At 49.0% G+C, this 18,897-nt stretch overlaps 1 protein-coding gene across 1 annotated transcript in view; it reads right to left on the bottom strand.

Annotated features, from left to right (window-relative positions):
• UFL1 (UFM1 specific ligase 1) overlaps window positions 1-3,890 on the bottom strand; it is a 199,640-nt gene extending 195,750 nt beyond the window's left edge. The window contains exon 1 of the mRNA XM_063917010.1: window positions 3,398-3,890. Within this exon, the coding sequence (XP_063773080.1) occupies window positions 3,398-3,474 (77 nt within the window). The 5' untranslated portion in view covers window positions 3,475-3,890. The remainder of the gene's footprint in view (window positions 1-3,397) is intronic.
• Between the last annotated feature and the right edge of the window lie 15,007 nt (window positions 3,891-18,897).

Genomic DNA, 18,897 nt, shown 5'->3' with positions numbered 1-18,897 from the left:
CGTCATGCGGTGGACTTAGTGGAAGCAGGGGAGGACTTTTGTTCCTGGGAACTTGCTGCATGGTGCAGCTTCTTACCTCTACCCCTGCCTCTGGCAAGAAAGGATGCACCCCAGACCCTCTTGCCTTTTTGGGAACGAAAGGACTGCATTTGATAATACGGTGCTTTCTTAGGCTGTGAGGAAACCTGAGGCAAGAAAGTGGACTTTCCAGCTGTCGCTGTAGACACGAGGTCCGACAGACCGTCCCCAAACAACTCCTCACCCTTATAAGGCAAAACCTCCATGTGTTTTTTAGAATCAGCATCTCCTGTCCATTGCCGAGTCCATAAGACCCTCCTGGCAGAAATGGACATAGCATTAATTCTAGAGCCTAGCAGGCAAATGTCCCTCTGAGCATCTCGCATATATAAGACGACGTCTTTGATATGGCCTAGGGTTAGCAAAACAGTATCTCTGTCGAGGGAATCTATGTCGTCTAACAGAGTATCTGTCCACACTGCTACAGCACTACACATCCAGGCTGAAGCAACAGCAGGTCTCAGTAGAGTACCAGATTGTGTATACACAGACTTCAGGATAGCTTCCTGCTTTCTATCCGCAGGCTCCTTTAAGGCGGCCGTATCCTGAGACGGCAGGGCCACCTTTTTAGATAAGCGTGTCAGCGCCTTGTCCACCCTAGGGGATGTTTCCCAACGTAACCTGTCCGTTGGCGGGAAAGGGTACGCCATCAGTAACCTCTTAGAAATCACTAATTTCTTATCAGGGGAACTCCACGCTTCTTCACACAATTCATTTAATTCATCAGATGGGGGAAAAGTCACTGGCTGCTTTTTCTCCCCAAACATATAAACCCTCTTGGTATTAACCGGGTTACTCTCAGAAATGTGTAATACATCTTCCATTGCAATAATCATGTATCGGATGGCCTTGGTCATTTTAGACTGTAAATGTGCCTCATCATCGTCGACACTGGAGTCGGACTCCGTGTCGGCATCTGTGTCAACCATCTGAGATAGAGGGCGTTTATGAGCCCCTGATGGCTTCTGAGACGCCTGGGCAGGCTCGGGCTGAGACCCCGGCTGTCCCAAGGCTGCAGCATCATCAAACCTTTTATGTAAGGAGTTTACATTGTCATTTAAGACCTTCCACATATCCATCCAATCAGGTGTCGGCCCCGACGGGGGCGATACCACACTTATCTGCCCTTGTTCCGCCTCCACGTAACCCTCCTCATCAAACATGTCGACACAGCCGTACCGACACACCACACACACACAGGGAATGCTCAGACTGAGGACAGGACCCCACAAAGTCCTTTGGGGAGACAGAGAGAGAGTATGCCAGCACACACCACAGCGCTATATAACACAGGGATTTTCACTGCTAATAAGTGATTTTCCCAATAGCTGCTTTTTTGTATTGATTTGCGCCTAAATTTATGTGCCCCCCCTCTCTTTTTAACCCGTCTTGTACCTGGATACTGCAGGGGAGAGCCTGGGGAGCTGCTTCCAGCGGAGCTGTGAAGGGAAAATGGCGCTGGTGTGCTGAGGAAGAAGGCCCCGCCCCCACAGTGGCGGGCTTCTGTCCCGCATTTCATGTAAAAAATGGCGGGGGTTTTTACATATATACAGTGCTAGACTGTATATATGTATGTTTTTGTGCCAAAGGTACCTCCAGCTTCTGTTCTTCTGGCTCTGCAAGGGGGACGGCGGCGCGGCTCCGGGAACGGACGATCAAGGACAGGTGCCTGTGTTCGAACCCTCTGGAGCTAATGGTGTCCAGTAGCCTAAGAAGCACAAGCTAGCTGCAAGCAGGTAGGTTTGCTTCTCTCCCCTTAGTCCCACGTAGCAATGAGTCTGTTGCCAGCAGAAGCTCACTGAAAATAAAAAACCTAATAAATACTTTATTTTCTAGTAAGCTCAGGAGAGCCCACTAGGAGCACCCAGCTCTGGCCGAGCACAGATTCTAACTGAGGTCTGGAGGAGGGGCATAGAGGGAGGAGCCAGTGCACACCAGATAGTACCTAATCTTTTTTTTAGAGTGCCCAGTCTCCTGCGGAGCCCGTCTATTCCCCATGGTCCTTACGGAGTTCCCAGCATCCACTAGGACGTCAGAGAAATAAAATTATTATTATGATTATATCATATGCCTTAATAAGCAGACAGGGTCACATCACTGTGTAACAAACTGACGTGTCGTCTATACATGCTAAAATAATGTACAGCATGTGGGTTAATGCGCTAAAGATGTGTAATTATATAACAATGATATCTGCAGTATAATTTCTAAAATAAGGCTATTGGTGTAATGTATTAAACATATCGTTGCATAACAAGAAATAATCATGTAGAAGTGTATTAAGCCTGGAGAAGTGATAAAGCAGTGATAAGTTCAAGGTGATAAGGCACCAGCCAATCAGCTCCTTAGCTGCCAATTTACATATTGGAGCTGATTGGCTGGTGCGTTATCACCTTGCACTTATCACTGCTTTATCACTTCTCCGGGATTGATACATCTGCCCCTAGTGCATTCTCGTTCCTCCTGGCTTTCATACGGATACAGAGGTGGATGGATGTGTAATAGTAGCTGCACCTTTCGTTGCGGCCACCACTGTGAATTTATGCTAAAACTCACAGCTAATGGGCTTCTTATTGAGATGGCCACCAGCTTTGGCTCTAATCCGCTGTGATGCGTTGAAAGTCACACCATCAAGTGGACATCGGCCACACCATTGGACATTGCAGCAACCCTATGGTTACTCAGCATGTCTGAAGGTACCTGGCCATAGGTACCAGTGGAGCTGTATCTTTCGATTCAGTACTTGACACTGACACAACTTCCAATGAAAGCCATCCCCCTAGTCACTGTCCTGGAACGTATATCGAAACTGCATGGATCTCCATTCAATAACTATATGCATCTTCCGGCAGCAACCATTAGAGCGCATGCAACATTTAAAACATCAGGAGCATGCACCTAATGTTCTACACCCATCCAGCTCTGACTCAGGCCCAAAGACACTGTGATTGTGACAGGAGAAGAGCAGCAGCCACAACACAGGTCAACGGTACCTGGAGGCAGCCAGTACAGGCAGGTGAGGATGCATAACAGCTGCTGCTGCTCAGGCACCTTAATACTACCCCTGTGCAATTCATTTGTGAGAAAGATGTTTATGTAACACTAAGTAACGCTGCATACAGCAGGTCACTGTGATAGTATTAGGAGGGAGCTGCAGCCTGTGCAGGGAGAATGGGTGGAGGTGCAAACTACATGAAGCCAGCTAAATGTTCCACCCTGGCATGCAGCACGACTGAAGAGACACTGCTTGCCGAGTTCCTATGTAACATACGGACAGCCCGGTCACTAAGCTGTACGGGTCCCAGCAGTCTTGAGTTACCTCTGCACGGTGTCACTGAGCTGGGCCCGCTGAAAGTCGGCCGCCAGCCGCCGTATCTCTTCCCAGTCGGCAGACATGTCTGTGGAGCTGCTGAACTGTCAGTCCCCGGTTGAGGCTAGATCCAAGTGGCCTAAGGGACCTTTTTCGTCAGGGGGAGGAGCCACGATACAAGGGGGAGGAGCTAGGCCAGCGGGACAGTTGCTCTACTATCCCCGCCACCAACTATTACCTTTAGTAATTAGGTGGCGAGCGGAGCGAGCCACCGAGCCCGAAGCGTGGCGAGCGTACTTTTTGGGTACCCTGTTAGGCCGTAGCTCCTCCCCCTGGTGACGTGTCTCCTCCCCTAGGTACGTCACAAGGTCCCTTCTCCCACTCCGATATAGAACCAACCGTCAGTCCCCGGGTCACACACACACGTCATCTCTCTGGCTACGGCGAGCAGGAGGTTTCAGGCCTTCGCGTTCTGCAGCTGTCACGCTGCGGCTGTGTGAGCAGAGGACTAGGCGGTTGGAAGACAGCACAGAGTGGCTGTAAATATGCCAGACGTGCTGGACTGTGGTTCTCACACACAACACTGACATGCTTCCTGTAGACGCTGAAAATAAAATGTCATTATCTTCACGAGTGATATATCAAGCAATACTACGATGTCCCCAATGATATATATGTAACTACTTTGACAAATCACTATCAGGGCCGTGAGCAGCCCTCCCCTCAATGTACTCCTGGGAAAGTGGGCATGGCCTCACGAGCATATACTATGTTATCAAATTATAAATTTATATACCCGTATAGTGGCAGTTACACGTAATGCCTCCAGTATAGTACCAGTTACACATAATGCCCCCAAGTATAGTATCAGATACACATAATGACCCCTGTAGTGCCAGTTACACGTAATGCTCCCTGTAGTGCTCATTGCTGCTGTGCTTCTGCCACTGCTGCTGCTGCTTGGTGTCTGAAGGGAGGAAAGTGCAGCGCACGCCTCTCTAGCCCCTCACAGAAGTCCGGTATTCGTCGGGTGATGGTAATTTGAAATATGGCTCCGATTCATTAACCAATCAAATCTTGCTGTCTGGTAGCCAATCAGGTGCTGCAACTGTCGGTTCGCGAGCTCTGATTGGCTGACAGCCGGCACAAGCACTGCTCCTATGGAAGGTGCCTGGAGTCGGCTCTGATCATTATTGTCAAATCTCATAGGCAAACGCAGGTGGGGTTTCCGCTAGGTTGGAAAACATTGATGCTGCCAATTTGAAGGAAGTACTTTTTCAATCAAATGACGTATATTCAGTGGTTGCCAGCCATCTGATGCCTAACCGAAGCTAACTTTCTCTTACGTCCTTGGGGATACTGGGAATCCATTTAGTACCATGTAGTATAGACGGGTCCACTAGGAGCCTTGGGCACTTTAAGAATTTGATAGTGTGCGCTGGCTCCTCCCTCTACCAGATTCAGTTTAGAAAATGTGCCGGATGAGCCGGTCACATCGCTGGAAGCTCCCGAAGAGTTTTCTGCAATTGTTTTATCTGTTTGTTATTTTCAGGCAGGACTGTATGGCACCAGCCTGCCTGCTTTGTGGGACTTAGGGAGGGGGGGGGGCAACTTCTTGAAGGTTAATGGTCCCATTTCTCACTGACAGGACACTAGCTCCTGAGGGAACTATTCGCAAGCCCCACCACGGCGAGCGTACATTCCCGCAGCACACCGCCACCCCTAATAGAGCCAGAAGAGTGGTGAGTACTAAGCCGGCGTCCCAGGTAGCGGGTCGCCGGCCATTATGGTGGCATGAGGGTATGGAGACGCATGGCTTCTACATCGGGCGGCTGGGTCTCCAGACTCAGTACACAGTGCAGACGCACAGCTTCTGAGGGTGCGAACTGAGTCTCAGTACACTATGGTGGTCATTCCGAGTTGTTCGCTCGTTGCTGATTTTCGGTATGCTGCGATTTGTTACTAAATGCGCATGCGCATGGTACGCAGTGCGCATGCGCTTAGTTATTTAACTAAAAACTTAGCAGTTTTGCTTTTGTTCGTGCAGCGCTTTTCAGTCGCACTGCTGATCGGTGAGTGATTGACAGGAAAGGGGCGTTTCTGGGTGGTAACTGAGCGTTTTCCGGGAGTGTGCTAAAAAACGCGGGCGTGTCAGGGAAAAACGCGGGAGTGTCTGGAGAAACGGGGGAGTAGCTGGCCGAATGCAGGGCGTTTGTGACGTCAAACCAGTAAAATAAATGGACCAAGCTGGTCGCAATCTAGGAGTAGGTCTGGAGCTACTCAGAAACTGCAAGAAAATATTTAGTAGCAATTCTGCTACTCTTTCGTTCGCTATTCTGCTAAGCTAAGATACACTGCCAGAAGGCGGCGGCCTAGCGTTTGCAATACTGCTAAAAGCAGCTAGCGAGCGAACAACTCGGAATGAGGGCCTATATGTGTACACAGTAGCCAGACTGGCATTACAGACTTAAAAGGGGGCTGACTCCATTTTAGGCACAAAATTACCTCAGCCAGTATGAGCGGATCCAGCAATTCACCAGCACCTTTTTCCCTCTGCAGTGGACACAGATGCTCAGACAGGGACGCGCAGCTCCTCTGGTGAGACTCCAAATTACCTCAGCGGTACCAGGGGGTCTTAGCAGGGGGGAGCGATTATTAGTGTACTGAGTCCCTAATCTAGGTACTTAGTCTGCGACCCGGCTAAGCTTGGCATTAGCAGTAAGGGCGCCATGTGCTGGCTCCATACTATCTCTGTGTCTCCCTGGAAGGACTCGTTGTGGGTTAATTGTGCATTTAACCTGTTCCTATGTGTGTGCTGTCACTGTCACAGTATGTCAGACAAAGAGTGTGTTTCATGTAAGGCACAGTGTTCTTCTTCTCCAGGGGGTTCACTACTGTGTACTCAGTGCAGTGTACCTTCCCAGACTAGCGGGTCAGAGCCAGCTTGGCTGGACTCCATCAAGGGAATGATTTCCAATATTTCTACTAAATTGTCCTGCAATGAGAAAGAGACGCAATACTTAAGACAATCGATGACTGAGTTTATGAAGAAGAGACTCAGTACCCAAACCAGCGTCTCAGTCCCCTGCCATTTGTCTGCAAAAACGTACTTTGGCCGATATCCTGCAGTCTGACTCTGATGATGAAGGGTCAGACATGGAGGAAGGGGAGGTGGACTCAGAGGTGGGGGAGGCTACTCTGTCACAGGGAATAGAGGCTCTCATAGAGGGTGGTATTCATGTGACCGGTGGTAGGGAGACCGATGGTCACTTGACCTCAACCAACATCCCGCCCCCTCACTATCCCGACAGTCTGCATTCCGACCAACAGGGACTATTTCCACTCGTGGGTGTCCAGGATACCCATACAGTGGGAATAAAACCCGTGGCGATCGTGGGTTAATCCTGATAGGAAATTTCAAATCCCTAAAAGGCTGCTATCATCTTTTCCTTTTCCTCCTGAGGGTAGGAAAAAATGGGAAATTCCACCGATAGTGAATGCATCAGTATCCAGGCTGTCATGGAAAACTGTACTACCTGTCCCGGGTGCAGCCTGCCTAAAAGACACAGCTGATCGTAGAGTTAAGATTACACTCAAATCCTTGTATACAGCTGCTGGGGTGGCCCAAAGACCCACTATAGCATGTGGGTGGATTACTAAGGCCATTGCCAAATGGTCGGGTAACCTACTTGAGGGGTTAGATACCTTGCCTCAGGGGGAGATTATTTTACTCCTGCAACATATACAGGACTCTGCGAACTTTATGGTGGAAGCCATAAAAGAAATAGGCTTGCTTAATGCACGCACCACTGCTATGGCAGTGTCAGCACACAGAGGCTTATAGCTATGACAGTGGACTGCTGACGTGGACTCCAGGAAAGGCGTGGAAGGCCTACCCTTCACAGGAGAGGCCTTATTTGGAGATGAACTAGACAAACGGATCTCCAAAGCTATTGCGGGTAAGTCCACATATTTTTCTTCTGCAGCTCCCCTAGCCAGGAAGGCCTACTCAGGACCTAATCTACAGTCCTTTCAGACTGCCAAGTTTAAGGGAAAAAACAGAGGTTCTTCTACAGTCACCAGAGGCGCTAGAGGTAAACCACGCAAACCAGCAACTGCCGGTTCTCAGGAACAGCGCTCAAGCTCTGCTTCCTCAAAGCCTGGAAGACTGGTGGGTGAAATTTTTCAGTCACATCTGGACAGGTTCGTGCCAGGATCCCTGGGTCATAGATCTTATTTCCCAGGGCTACAGACTGGAGTTTCAGGAGCTACCACCTCACAGATTCTTCAAATCAGGCTTACCAGTTTCGCAAGAGGCAAGTATAACCTTACAGGATGCCATTCAAAACCTGGTACAGACTCAGGTCATTGTTCCAGTTCCACCTCATCGCAAAACAAGGGGTATTGGCCCTCATTCCGAGTAGATCGCTTGCTGCTTTCGTACGCAGCGCAGAGATCAGGCAAAAAATCGGCAATTCTGCGCATGCGTATGGGGCGCACTGCGCACGCGCGTCGTACTTTCACAAAAGCTGATTCAGTTTTACACAGGCTCTAGCGACGCTTTTCAGTCGCACTGCTGGCCGCAGAGTGATTGACAGGAAATGGGTGTTTCTGGGTGGTAACTGATCGTTTTCGGGGACTGTGTGAAAAAACGCAGGCGTGCCAGATAAAAACGCAGGGCGTGTTTGTGACGTCAAAACAGGAACTAAATAGTCTGAAGTGATCGTTAGGTAGGAGTAGGTCTGCAGCTACCCTGAAACTGCACAATTATTTTTTTGTAGCAGCGCTGCGGAAGTGCGATCCTTTCTTTCGCAGTTCTGCTAAGCTAAGATACACTCCCAGGGGGCGGCAGCTTTGCACTGCTGCTAAAAGCAGCTAGAGAGCGAACAACTCGGATGAGGTCCATTGGGCCTAATTCTGAGTTGATCGCAGCAGCAAATTTGTTAGCAGTTGGGCAAAACCATGTGCACTGCAGGGGGGGCAGATATAACATGTGCGGAGAGAGTTAGATTTGGGTGGGGTGTATTCAAACTGAAATCTGAATTGCAGTGTAAAAATAAAGCAGCCAGTATTTACCCTGCACATAAACAAAATAACCCACCCAAATCTATCTCTCTCTCTCTGCAAATGTTATATCTGCCCCCCCTACAGTGCACATGGTTTTGCCCAATTGCTAACAAACTTGCTGCTGCGATCAACTCAGAATTACCCCCATTATTCCAACATGTTTGTAATATCGAAACCGGACAGTTCGGTAAGACCAATTTTGATCCTCAAGTTGTTGAACCCGTACTTAGGAGTGTTCAAATTCAAGATGGAGTCTCTGAGAGCGGTGATCACAGGTCTGGAGGAGGGGGAATTCCTAGTGTCTCTGGATATCAAGGATGCGTACCTTCACATTCTGATCTGGCCACCTCATCAGGCTTAACTACAGTTTGCACTGCAGGACTGTCACTAACAGTTCCAGGCCCTGCCATTTGGTCTCTCTACGGCACAGAGTGTGTTCACCAAAGTGATGGCAGAGATGATGTTTCTATTCCTCAAACAGGGAGTGAACATAATTCCGTACCTGGACGATCTTCTGATAAAGGCACCGTCCGGGGAGCGGTTGTTGGACAGCATTGGCCTCTCTCTGTGTGCTGGTTCGCAATCTCACCACTTTCCTTATCTATCCTTCTCTCAAAGTATATCCGCCTCCTCGGGCACAGTTTCCTAGACTGAGTCTGGTAGGAGGGGCGTAGAGGGAGGAGCCAGCGCACACTATCAAATTCTTAAAGTGCCCAAGGTTCCTAGTGGACCCGTCTATACCCCATGGTATTAAATGGATTCCCAGTACCCCCTACCGACTACGAGAAAAGGATTTACCGGTAGGTAATTAAAATCCTATGTTTTCATCTGTGGATACCCGGCAGTGGCACAAAGCTCTGACTGCTTTTGCGCATGCACACAATAAAACCACAGATGGTTATACCATTCAATGGGTTTGGTGATTTGATGTCACAATACCATCTACCATTACCCCCCCCCCCCCCCCCACCAAAGCAGTAGTATATGATGTTACTAGAGCTACAGCCACAATATGCAGTATAGGGGGATGGAACAGGCCTGCTACAGGTCCTTGGCAGCTGCTTCTACCATACACTGTATATATACACTGAAGTGGCAAAAGTCATGGAATAGCATTATGCAAGAGTAATGGTAGTGGCGCCACCATACTGTGACGTCTTAGAAATGCCCAGACCTGAATCAGTTGTAATCTGACATCTCATGAGTCAGTTTGAACACCGACTAGGCTGCTCATGGCAAGGTGACATGAAGTTCGAACCGGGCATCATAGTGGGTGCCTGACGAATGGGACATTTCTGAAGTTGGGCAAACATTCAAATTCCCCAGTTAAGGTGTCACATGTGTATCAGGAATACCTCATGGATGGCATTACCGCCTAAGGTGGACAGTGGCCAACCACTGGTGCTTAATGACCATGACCAGCGGAATCTGACCAGTATTGTCTATGGTAACAGACAAGCGACACTGGCATAAATCACATTCACATTCATTGCAGGAGGTACTAGATGCATATCCAGGTGGTCAGAGTAGTGTTCTTTAGCTTCCATGGTATATGGTAGCAGAAGACCCACCAGAGTGCCCCTGTTAACACTAGGACACCGGACACAGTGCCTCACATGGGCTTGTGACAATGCTAATTGGACCCTGCAGGAGTGGCAACATGTGACATGGTCCTATCTAATTGTTTCGGACTGATGGTAGAGTTTGGGTGTGGTGTAGACCCCATGATGCCATGGACGCCAGCTGTCAACAAGGTACTGTGCAGGCTGGTGGTGATTCCATAAAGGTGCAAGGATACTAAAAGAAATTAGAGATGTGCTGGTAGCAGAATTATTCAACCAATCACTAGCTAGAGGTGCTATTCCAGAGGACTGGAAAATACTGAATATAGTACCACTGCACAAAAATTGAAGCAAGGAAGAAGCAAGTAGCTACATACCTGTAAGCCTTACATCAGTAGTAAGGGAAGTAATAGAAACACTTTTAAGAAAAAGAGAAGTAGAATAACTTCAATCAAACAATTTACAGAATCCCAAACAGCATAGCTGTACTGGTGGGAGATCATGTCAAACGAGTGCTCCCTTCAGAGGTGGTAGAGGCAAAGACTGCAGAGCAATTTAAACAAGATTTAGCATATGAATATCCTTACAAAGAACTAAGGATCAAACAGGGTTGAGGTTACCTAAAGGAGCAGACTTGATGGCCAAGTGGTTCTTATCTGCTGTCAAATTCTATGTTTCTATGCTATGCTTCTATGTATGGGGTGTGTCACGTGGCATGGGTTGAGTCTGCTGGTCCACCTGAAGACATCATTGACCGGTAACCTCTACATTGCATTGCTTGATCATCATTTGCAGCCCATCATGGACTTCTTATACCCCCTTTTTTTCCCACTATATTTGTGTATATATTGTACACTGGAAGGCAAGGCTTCCTTCCTCTGGATTGGCACTCCTCAAATTCACCCTCAGGTGTTTTAATTAGCTGGGTTCCTGCATTTCAGATCACACATTGATAATGGCACTATTTAGAGGTAAGTCCTGTATAAATTTATAGAATGTGATAGTATTAGGGATGTTAGGGACCCATGTGATGAAGTCACCTGGCCGCGGTACATGGGCCCACATATTTGCGCAAATGTGTGCTAAGAACTTCAATTATACTCCATGTTAATTGTGAGGGTTTATTTAAATTATTTTTACTATCAGTGTTCTTAGTGCTAAGAGTGTGCATCTGCATCTCTCTTTCCCCAGCATAGTATTAGAAGCCTCAGCATGATAGCACCTATTGATATCTTTAGTAATAGGATGTGCAATCCAGGTTCCCCCCTTTTTTCTTATACCTCTACAACAATGGAATAATCCAGCAGAATAATGCACAGTGTCATCATTCCCAAAATGGAGAGTTCAGACAAATGATGTGGCCACCATATTTGCCTGACAAAAACTCAAACAAGTATTTATGGGACATGGTGGAGAAGTCTGTTCGCACCCAAGATCCTACACTTACAAATATCAGGGTGCTGTGGGAATCTATCCAGACGGCATGGGTCAAAATCTCTCCACTTGTGGATTCGATGCCATGCAGCACATCGCCGGACTAAAGGGAGTCATACATGGGCCCTCATTCCGAGTTGTTCGCTCGGAGATTTTCATCGCATCGCAGTGAGAATTCTCTTAGTGCGCATGCGCAATGTTCGCACTGCGACTGCGCCAAGTAACTTTACTATGATGAAAGTAAGTTTACTCACGGCATTTTCATCGCTCCGACGTTCGCATTGTGATTGACAGGAAATGGGTGTTACTGGGCGGATGCACGGCGTTTTAGGGGCGTGTGGCTGGAAACGCTACCGTTTCCGGAAAAAACGCAGGAGTGGCCGGAGAAACGGTGGGAGTGCCTGGGCGAACGCTGGGTGTGTTTATGACGTCAGCCAGGAACGAAAAGCACTGAACTGATCGCACAGGCAGAGTAAGTCTGAAGCTACTCAGAAACTGCTAACTCGTTTGTAATCGCAATATTGCGCGTACGTCGGTCGCAATTTTAAGAAGCTAAGATTCACTCCCAGTAGGCGGCGGCTTAGCGTGTGTAACTCTGCTACATTCGCCTTGCGAGCGAACAACTCGGAATGAGGGCCTTGATTCTTGACACCTATACCATGACTTTTGGCACTTTAGTGTATGTGTATACAATACTGTGCACAAGTTTTAGGCAGGTGTGGGGAAAAAATGCTGCAAAGAAAGAATGCTTTCAAAATAGAAGTGTTAGTAGTTTATTTTTCTCAATTGACAAAATGCAAAGTGAATGAGCAGAAGTAAGGAACCTCCACCATGCTTCACTGTTGCTGGCAGACACTCATTATTGACTTTGTGCAAGTGTACCCAGAAGAATTGATGCTGTTTTGAAGGCAATGGGTGGTCACACCAAATATTGATTTGATTTAGATTTCTTTTCTGTTTATTCACTTTGCATTTTGTTAATTGATAACAAAAAATAAGATTTTACTTACCGGTAAATCTATTTCTCGTAGTCCGTAGAGGATGCTGGGGACTCCGTAAGGACCATGGGGAGAGACGGGCTCCGCAGGAGACATGGGCACTTTAAGACAGAATTTTAGTTCCTGGTGTGCACTGGCTCCTCCCTCTCTGCCCCTCCTCCAGACCTCAGTTAGAGAACTGTTCCGCTAGTATCCGGCGTTCAACCGCCATGCCGTCAAACGCAACCGCGGTAAGTCTTGGAACAGACAGGGTCCCTGTTGCAACAGGTCCTGCCTTAGAGAAAGAGGCCACGGATCTTCCGTGAGCATTTCCTGCAGATCTGGATACCAGGTCCGTCGTGGCCAATCTGGAACAACGAGGATTGTTCTCACTCCTTTTCTTCTTACTATTCTCAACACCTTGGGTATGAGAGGAAGAGGAGGAAATACATAGACGGACCGGAACACCCACGGTGTCACGAGGGCGTCTACCGCTACTGCCTGAGGGTCTCTGGACCTGGCGCAATACCTCTGTAGCTTTTTGTTGAGGCGGAACGCCATCATGTCTATCTGTGGCAGTTCCCACCGACTCACAATCTGTGCGAAGACTTCTGGATGAAGTCCCCACTCTCCCGGGTGTAGGTCGTGTCTGCTGAGGAAGTCTGCTTCCCAGTTGTCCACTCCCGGAATGAACACTGCTGACAGTGCGCTTACATGATTCTCCGCCCAGCGATGAATCCTGGTAGCTTCCGCCATTGCCACTCTGCTCCTTGTGCCGCCTTGGCGGTTTACATGAGCCACTGCGGTGATGTTGTCTGACTGGATCAGAACTTGTTGGTCGCAAAGTAAGGCCTCCGCTTGACGTAGGGCGTTGTATATGGCCCTTAGTTCCAGGATGTTGATGTGCAGACAAGTCTCTTGATTTGACCAAAGACCCTGAAAATTTCTTCCCTGTGTGACTGCTCCCCAACCTCGGAGGCTTGCGTCCGTGGTCACCAGGATCCAATCCTGAATGCCGAATCTGCGGCCCTCGAGAAGGTGAGCACTCTGCAGCAACCACAGGAGCGACACCCTGGCCCTGGGGGGACAGGGTGATCAACCGATGCATCTGTAGATGTGACCCGGACCACTTGTCCAACAGATCCCATTGGAAAGTCCTCGCATGGAACCTGCCAAAGAGAATGGCCTCGTATGAGGCCACCATCTTTCCCAGGACTCGAGTGCAATGATGCACGGACACCTGTCTTGATTTCAAAAGGTTCCTGACCAGAGTCATAAGTTCCTGGGCTTTTTCTATCGGAAGATAAACCCTTTTCTAAGTCGTGTCCAGAATCATGCCCAAGAAAGGCAGCCGAGTCGTAGGAACCAACTGCGACTTTGGGATATTGAGAATCCAGCCGTGTTGTTGTAACACTTTCAGTGAATGAGATACGCTGTTCAGCAACTGCTCTCTTGATCTCGCTTTTATGAGGAGATCATCCAAGTACGGGATAATTGTGACACCCTGCTTGCGCAGGAGCACCATCATTTCCGCCATTACCTTGGTGAAAATCCTCGGAGCCGTTGAGAGATCAAACGGCAACGTCTGAAATTGGTAATGACAGTCCTGTACCACAAATCTTAGGTACGCCTGATGAGGTGGATAAGTGGGGACATGAAGGTACGCATCCTTTATGTCCAGTGACACCATAAAATCCCCCCCTTCCAGGCTGGCGATGACCGCTCTTAGCGATTCCATCTTGAACTTGAACCTCTTCAAGTATAGGTTCAGAGATTTTAAATTCAATATGGGTCTGACCGAACTGTCCGGTTTCTGAACCACAAACATGGTCGAATAATAACCCCTTCCCTGTTGAAGGAGGGGAACCTCGACCACCACCTGCTAAAGATACAATTTTTGTACTGCATTTAACACTATCTCCCTCTCTAGGGGGGAAGACGGTAGGGCCGATTTGAAAAACCGGCGAGGAGGCACCTCTTCGAATTCCAGCTTGTAACCCTGAGACACAATTTCTATTGCCCAGGGATCCACCTGGGAGTGAACCCACATGTGGCTGAAATTCCGAAGACGCGCCCCCACTGGCCCCGACTCCGCCAGTGGAGCCCCAGCGTCATGCGGTGGATTTTGCAGAGGCCGGGGAGGACTTCTGTTCCTGGGAACTAGCTGTATTGTGCAGCTTCTTTCCTCTGCCCCTCCCTCTGGCAAGAAAGGACGCACCTCGGACTTTATTGTTTCTTTGTGAACGAAAGGACTGCATTTGATAATGCGGTGCTCTCTTAGGCTGTGAGGGAACATAAGGCAAAAAATTTGACTTTCCAGCCGTAGCTGTGGAGACCAGGTCCGAGAGACCTTCACCGAACAATTCCTCACCCCTGTAAGGTAAAACCTCCATATGTCGTTTAGAGTCGGCATCACCTGTCCATTGCCGACAGGACCCCTCTGGCAGAAATCGACATAGCGTTTATTCTAGAACCCAGCAGACTAATGTCTCTTTGAGCATCTCTCATATAAAGGACAGCGTCTTTAATATGCCCCAGGGTCAATAAAACAGTATCCCTATCTAGGGTATCAAACTCCTCTGATAAGGTATCAGTCCATGCCGCTACTGCACTACACACCCAGGCCGACGCGATTGCCGGTCTGAGCAAGGTACCTGAATGTGTATAAATGGACTTCAGGGTACCCTCCTGTTTGCGATCAGCAGCATCCTTGAGGGTAGCCGTATCCTGGGACGGCAGGGCTACCTTTTGGATAAGCGTGTTAAAGCTTTGTCCACCCTAGGGGAGGATTCCCATCGTAACCTGTCCGTTGGCGGGAAAGGATACGCCATAAGAATCCGTTTGGAAATCTGCAGTTTTTTATCTGGAGATTCCCAAGCTTTTTCACATAACTCATTCAGTTCGTGTGAGGGGGGAAAAGTTACCTCAGGTTTCTTTCCCTTATACATATAAACCCTTGTGTCAGGGAGAGGGGTTTCCTCTGTGATGTGCAAAACTTCCTTAATTGCTATAATCATATATCGGAGTGATTTAGCCAACTTTGGCTGTAACTTTGCATCATCGTAATCGACACTGGAGTCAGAATCCATGTCGGTATCTGTGTCAACAATTTGGGATAGTGGGCGCTTATGAGACCCCGACGGTCCCTGCGACATAGGATCAGGCAAGGGTTGAGACCCTGCCTGTCCCAATGCATCAGCCTTGTCTAATCTTTTATGCAAGGAATTTACATTATCATTTAAAACCTTCCACATATCCATCCAATCAGGTGTCGGCGCCGTCGGCGGAGACACCACATTCATTTGCTCCCGCTCCTCTCCCACATAGCCTTCCACATCAGACATGTCGACACAAGCGTACCGACACACCACACACACAGGGAATGTCCTTTCTGAAGACAGTTCCCCCACGAGGCCCTTTGGAGAGACAGAGAGAGAGTATGCCAGCACACACCCCAGCGCTATATAACCCAGGAATAACACAGTAACTTAATGTTAACCCAGTAGCTGCTGTTTATATACTTTTTTGCGCCTAATTATGTGCCCCCCCCTCTCTTTTCAACCCTCTTCTACCGTGTATCAGCAGGGGAGAGCCTGGGGAGCTTCCTCTCAGCGTGCTGTGGAGAAAAATGGCGCTGGTGAGTGCTGAGGGAGAAGCCCCGCCCCCTCGGCGGCGGGCTTCTGTCCCGCTTAAATTTTATTTCTTTGGCGGGGGCTCCTACATATATACAGTGCCCAGCTGTATATATGTGTTCAATTGCCAGAATGAGGTCCCAAATGCTGCCCAGGGCGCCCCCCCCCCCCCCTGCGCCCTGCACCCTAACAGTGACCGGAGTATGTGTAGGTGTGTGGAGCAATGGCGCACAGCTGCAGTGCTGTGCGTTACCTCCAGTGAAGATCACAAAGTCTTCTGCCGCCTGTGAAGTCTTCTTGCTTCTCATACTCACCCGGCTTCAGTCTTCCGGCTCTGCAAGGGGGACGGCGGCGCGGCTCTGGGACGGACGGCGAGGGTGAGATCCTGCGTACCGATCCCTCTGGAGCTAATGGTGTCCAGTAGCCTAAGAAGCAGGACCTAGCTTCAGAGAGTAGGGCTGCTTCTCTCCCCTCAGTCCCACGATGCAGGGAGTCTGTTGCCAGCAGAGCTCCCTAAAAATAAAAAAACCTAACAAAAAAACTTTCTATCAGCAAACTCAGGAGAGCTCACTGAAAAGCACCCAGCTCCTCTGGGCACAGAATCAAACTGAGGTCTGTAGTAGGGGCAGAGAGGGAGGAGCCAGTGCACACCAGGAACTAAAATTCTTTCTTAGGGTGTGTACACACGGTGAGATCCTTGCTATGCCCGATTTTTACTTGCGATTTCCCTTGAGCTCCCCGGAGCCCAGATAGCACAGATTTTGACTAACTTTTCTTGAGATATGGACTATGTGTGCTTACGATTTTGGCTTATGTACGATTTTGGCTTATGTGAGATGTCATTGACATGTGAGATGAACTAGATAGTACACCAATCTAGCAAGGATTGACTTGCCTGCACAGTCTATCTTTTCTTGCGATGCTGACCTGGCGGGACCGCGCATCGGGATCGCAAGGTGACTTTCACCTTGCGATCTGCACTAACTTTTCTTGAGATTTTGACTATATAGTCAAAATCTCAAGAAAATATCTCACCGTGTGTACACACCCTTAAAGTGCCCATGTCTCCTGCGGAGCCCGTCTCTCCCCATGGTCCTTACGGAGTCCCCAGTATCCTGTAGGACGTTAGAGAAAAACTATTAATACTTTTATTTTTGAAAGCATTCTTACTTTGCATCATTTTCAACACCTGCATATACACACACACACTTACATATATAAATACATACAAGTTTAGCAGAGCAGCAGCAGAAGCTGCTGTAGGCTAATTAATTAACAGCACTTGCAGTCTGCCTTTAAGTATGTGTTCAGTGAACAGAGAATGGCTCTTGACGGCAGTTAGTGTCCAGGTGGGAGTGTGGGATTACGGAGGTCATTCCGACACATTCACACACAGCGGTTCATTGCTGCGGTGCGAACAGGTTGGAAATGCGCATGTGCGGCGCCCGCAATACGCACGCGCGTTGCGGGGCAGAGCAAAGCTGAAGAGTAACCAAGGTACCGAAGTAACCTGGGAGCACAGGGCTGGAGATCCTACACCTAAGTAGTAACTTGAAGCACTGGCACCCATAACTTGAACCAGCTTCCTTTTCAGAGGAGAGATCTCCCTGGATTGGCTGGACAGAATGAGCTTGTGCAACAGGTTCAAAGCTTTGGTCTCCAACATGGCCGCCCCTCTGCAGCAGACACATTTAGTGTTTACCACCAGAACTCCCCTTGGTCTCTCTGGAAGCTGCTCCCTAGTGCCAGCAAGCCCGCTGCAGCAGCCTCCGGCTACTACGAGCGGACCCGCCACAGCATCCCCTCACCGCCGCACACGGACCCGTCGCAGCAGCCCAGCACCGCCGCTGCCCGCCAGACACCTGAGCGGTAACCGCCGCGGCTCCGATTGCATGGTAAGGCTCCGGGACGTGACACCTAACCCTAATGATAAAAGGCCAGCCAGTGAAGGTGGCAGCTGCAGTGACCTCCAGGCCACCTTATCTGCTGATCCTGGGCCAGGATGTTCCATTGCTGCAGGAGGTCGCTACGTGGCATGATGACAGCAAATGGTCAGCAGCTGAGGCACTCCAGGAACCGAGTACCATAGGTTACCAGAGCATGGCGACCGCACCAGGAAACGAAACTGAGGCCCAGTGGTACCCTCTTGGTAAGCAAGTGTCTTTAAAGGACTTTGGCCGAGACCAACAGGAAGATAGAAAACTGATTAATGCATTTGAAAATGTGGTAGTAGTTAAGGATAATGTGATTACTGCTTTGCCACCAGAGATGTACCATACTTTATTTAAAAAAATGATTTGTTGTACCGTGTAACCTCTCTGCAGGGTAAAAGGGTAGACCAGTTATTAGTTCTCCGGAAACTCAAGCAGTTGGAATGGCAGGTGGCGCACACACCAGTGGCGTGCGGTGAGGTCAGTGGCTGATGAGGCATTGCAGCCATAATGACTGTCGAGTCCCACCAAAGATTCCTACCACCGCAGAGCCAATGCCCGCTACTGCTAATAGTAGTGCAGAGGGGTTTAGTATGATTTAAATACTGACGGGATCCCGGCGGTCAGAATACCGACAGCTGCATCCAAACCATCAGAATGGCTGGAGCATAATTTATCATTCATAACGATGATAACAAGAATTTCTCTGACGTCCTAGTGGATGCTGGGAACTCCGTAAGGACCATGGGGAATAGACGGGCTCCGCAGGAGACTGGGCACAAGAAAGATTAGGTACTATCTGGTGTGCACTGGCTCCTCCCTCTATGCCCCTCCTCCAGACCTCAGTTAGAATCTGTGCCCGGCCAGAGCTGGGTGCTCCTAGTGGGCTCTCCTGAGCTTGCTAGA

The sequence above is a fragment of the Pseudophryne corroboree genome, chromosome 4 (genome assembly GCF_028390025.1).
Source record: "Pseudophryne corroboree isolate aPseCor3 chromosome 4, aPseCor3.hap2, whole genome shotgun sequence".
In the NCBI taxonomy this organism is placed as follows: domain Eukaryota; kingdom Metazoa; phylum Chordata; class Amphibia; order Anura; family Myobatrachidae; genus Pseudophryne; species Pseudophryne corroboree.
This window is presented reverse-complemented; position numbering and strand designations above follow the sequence as displayed.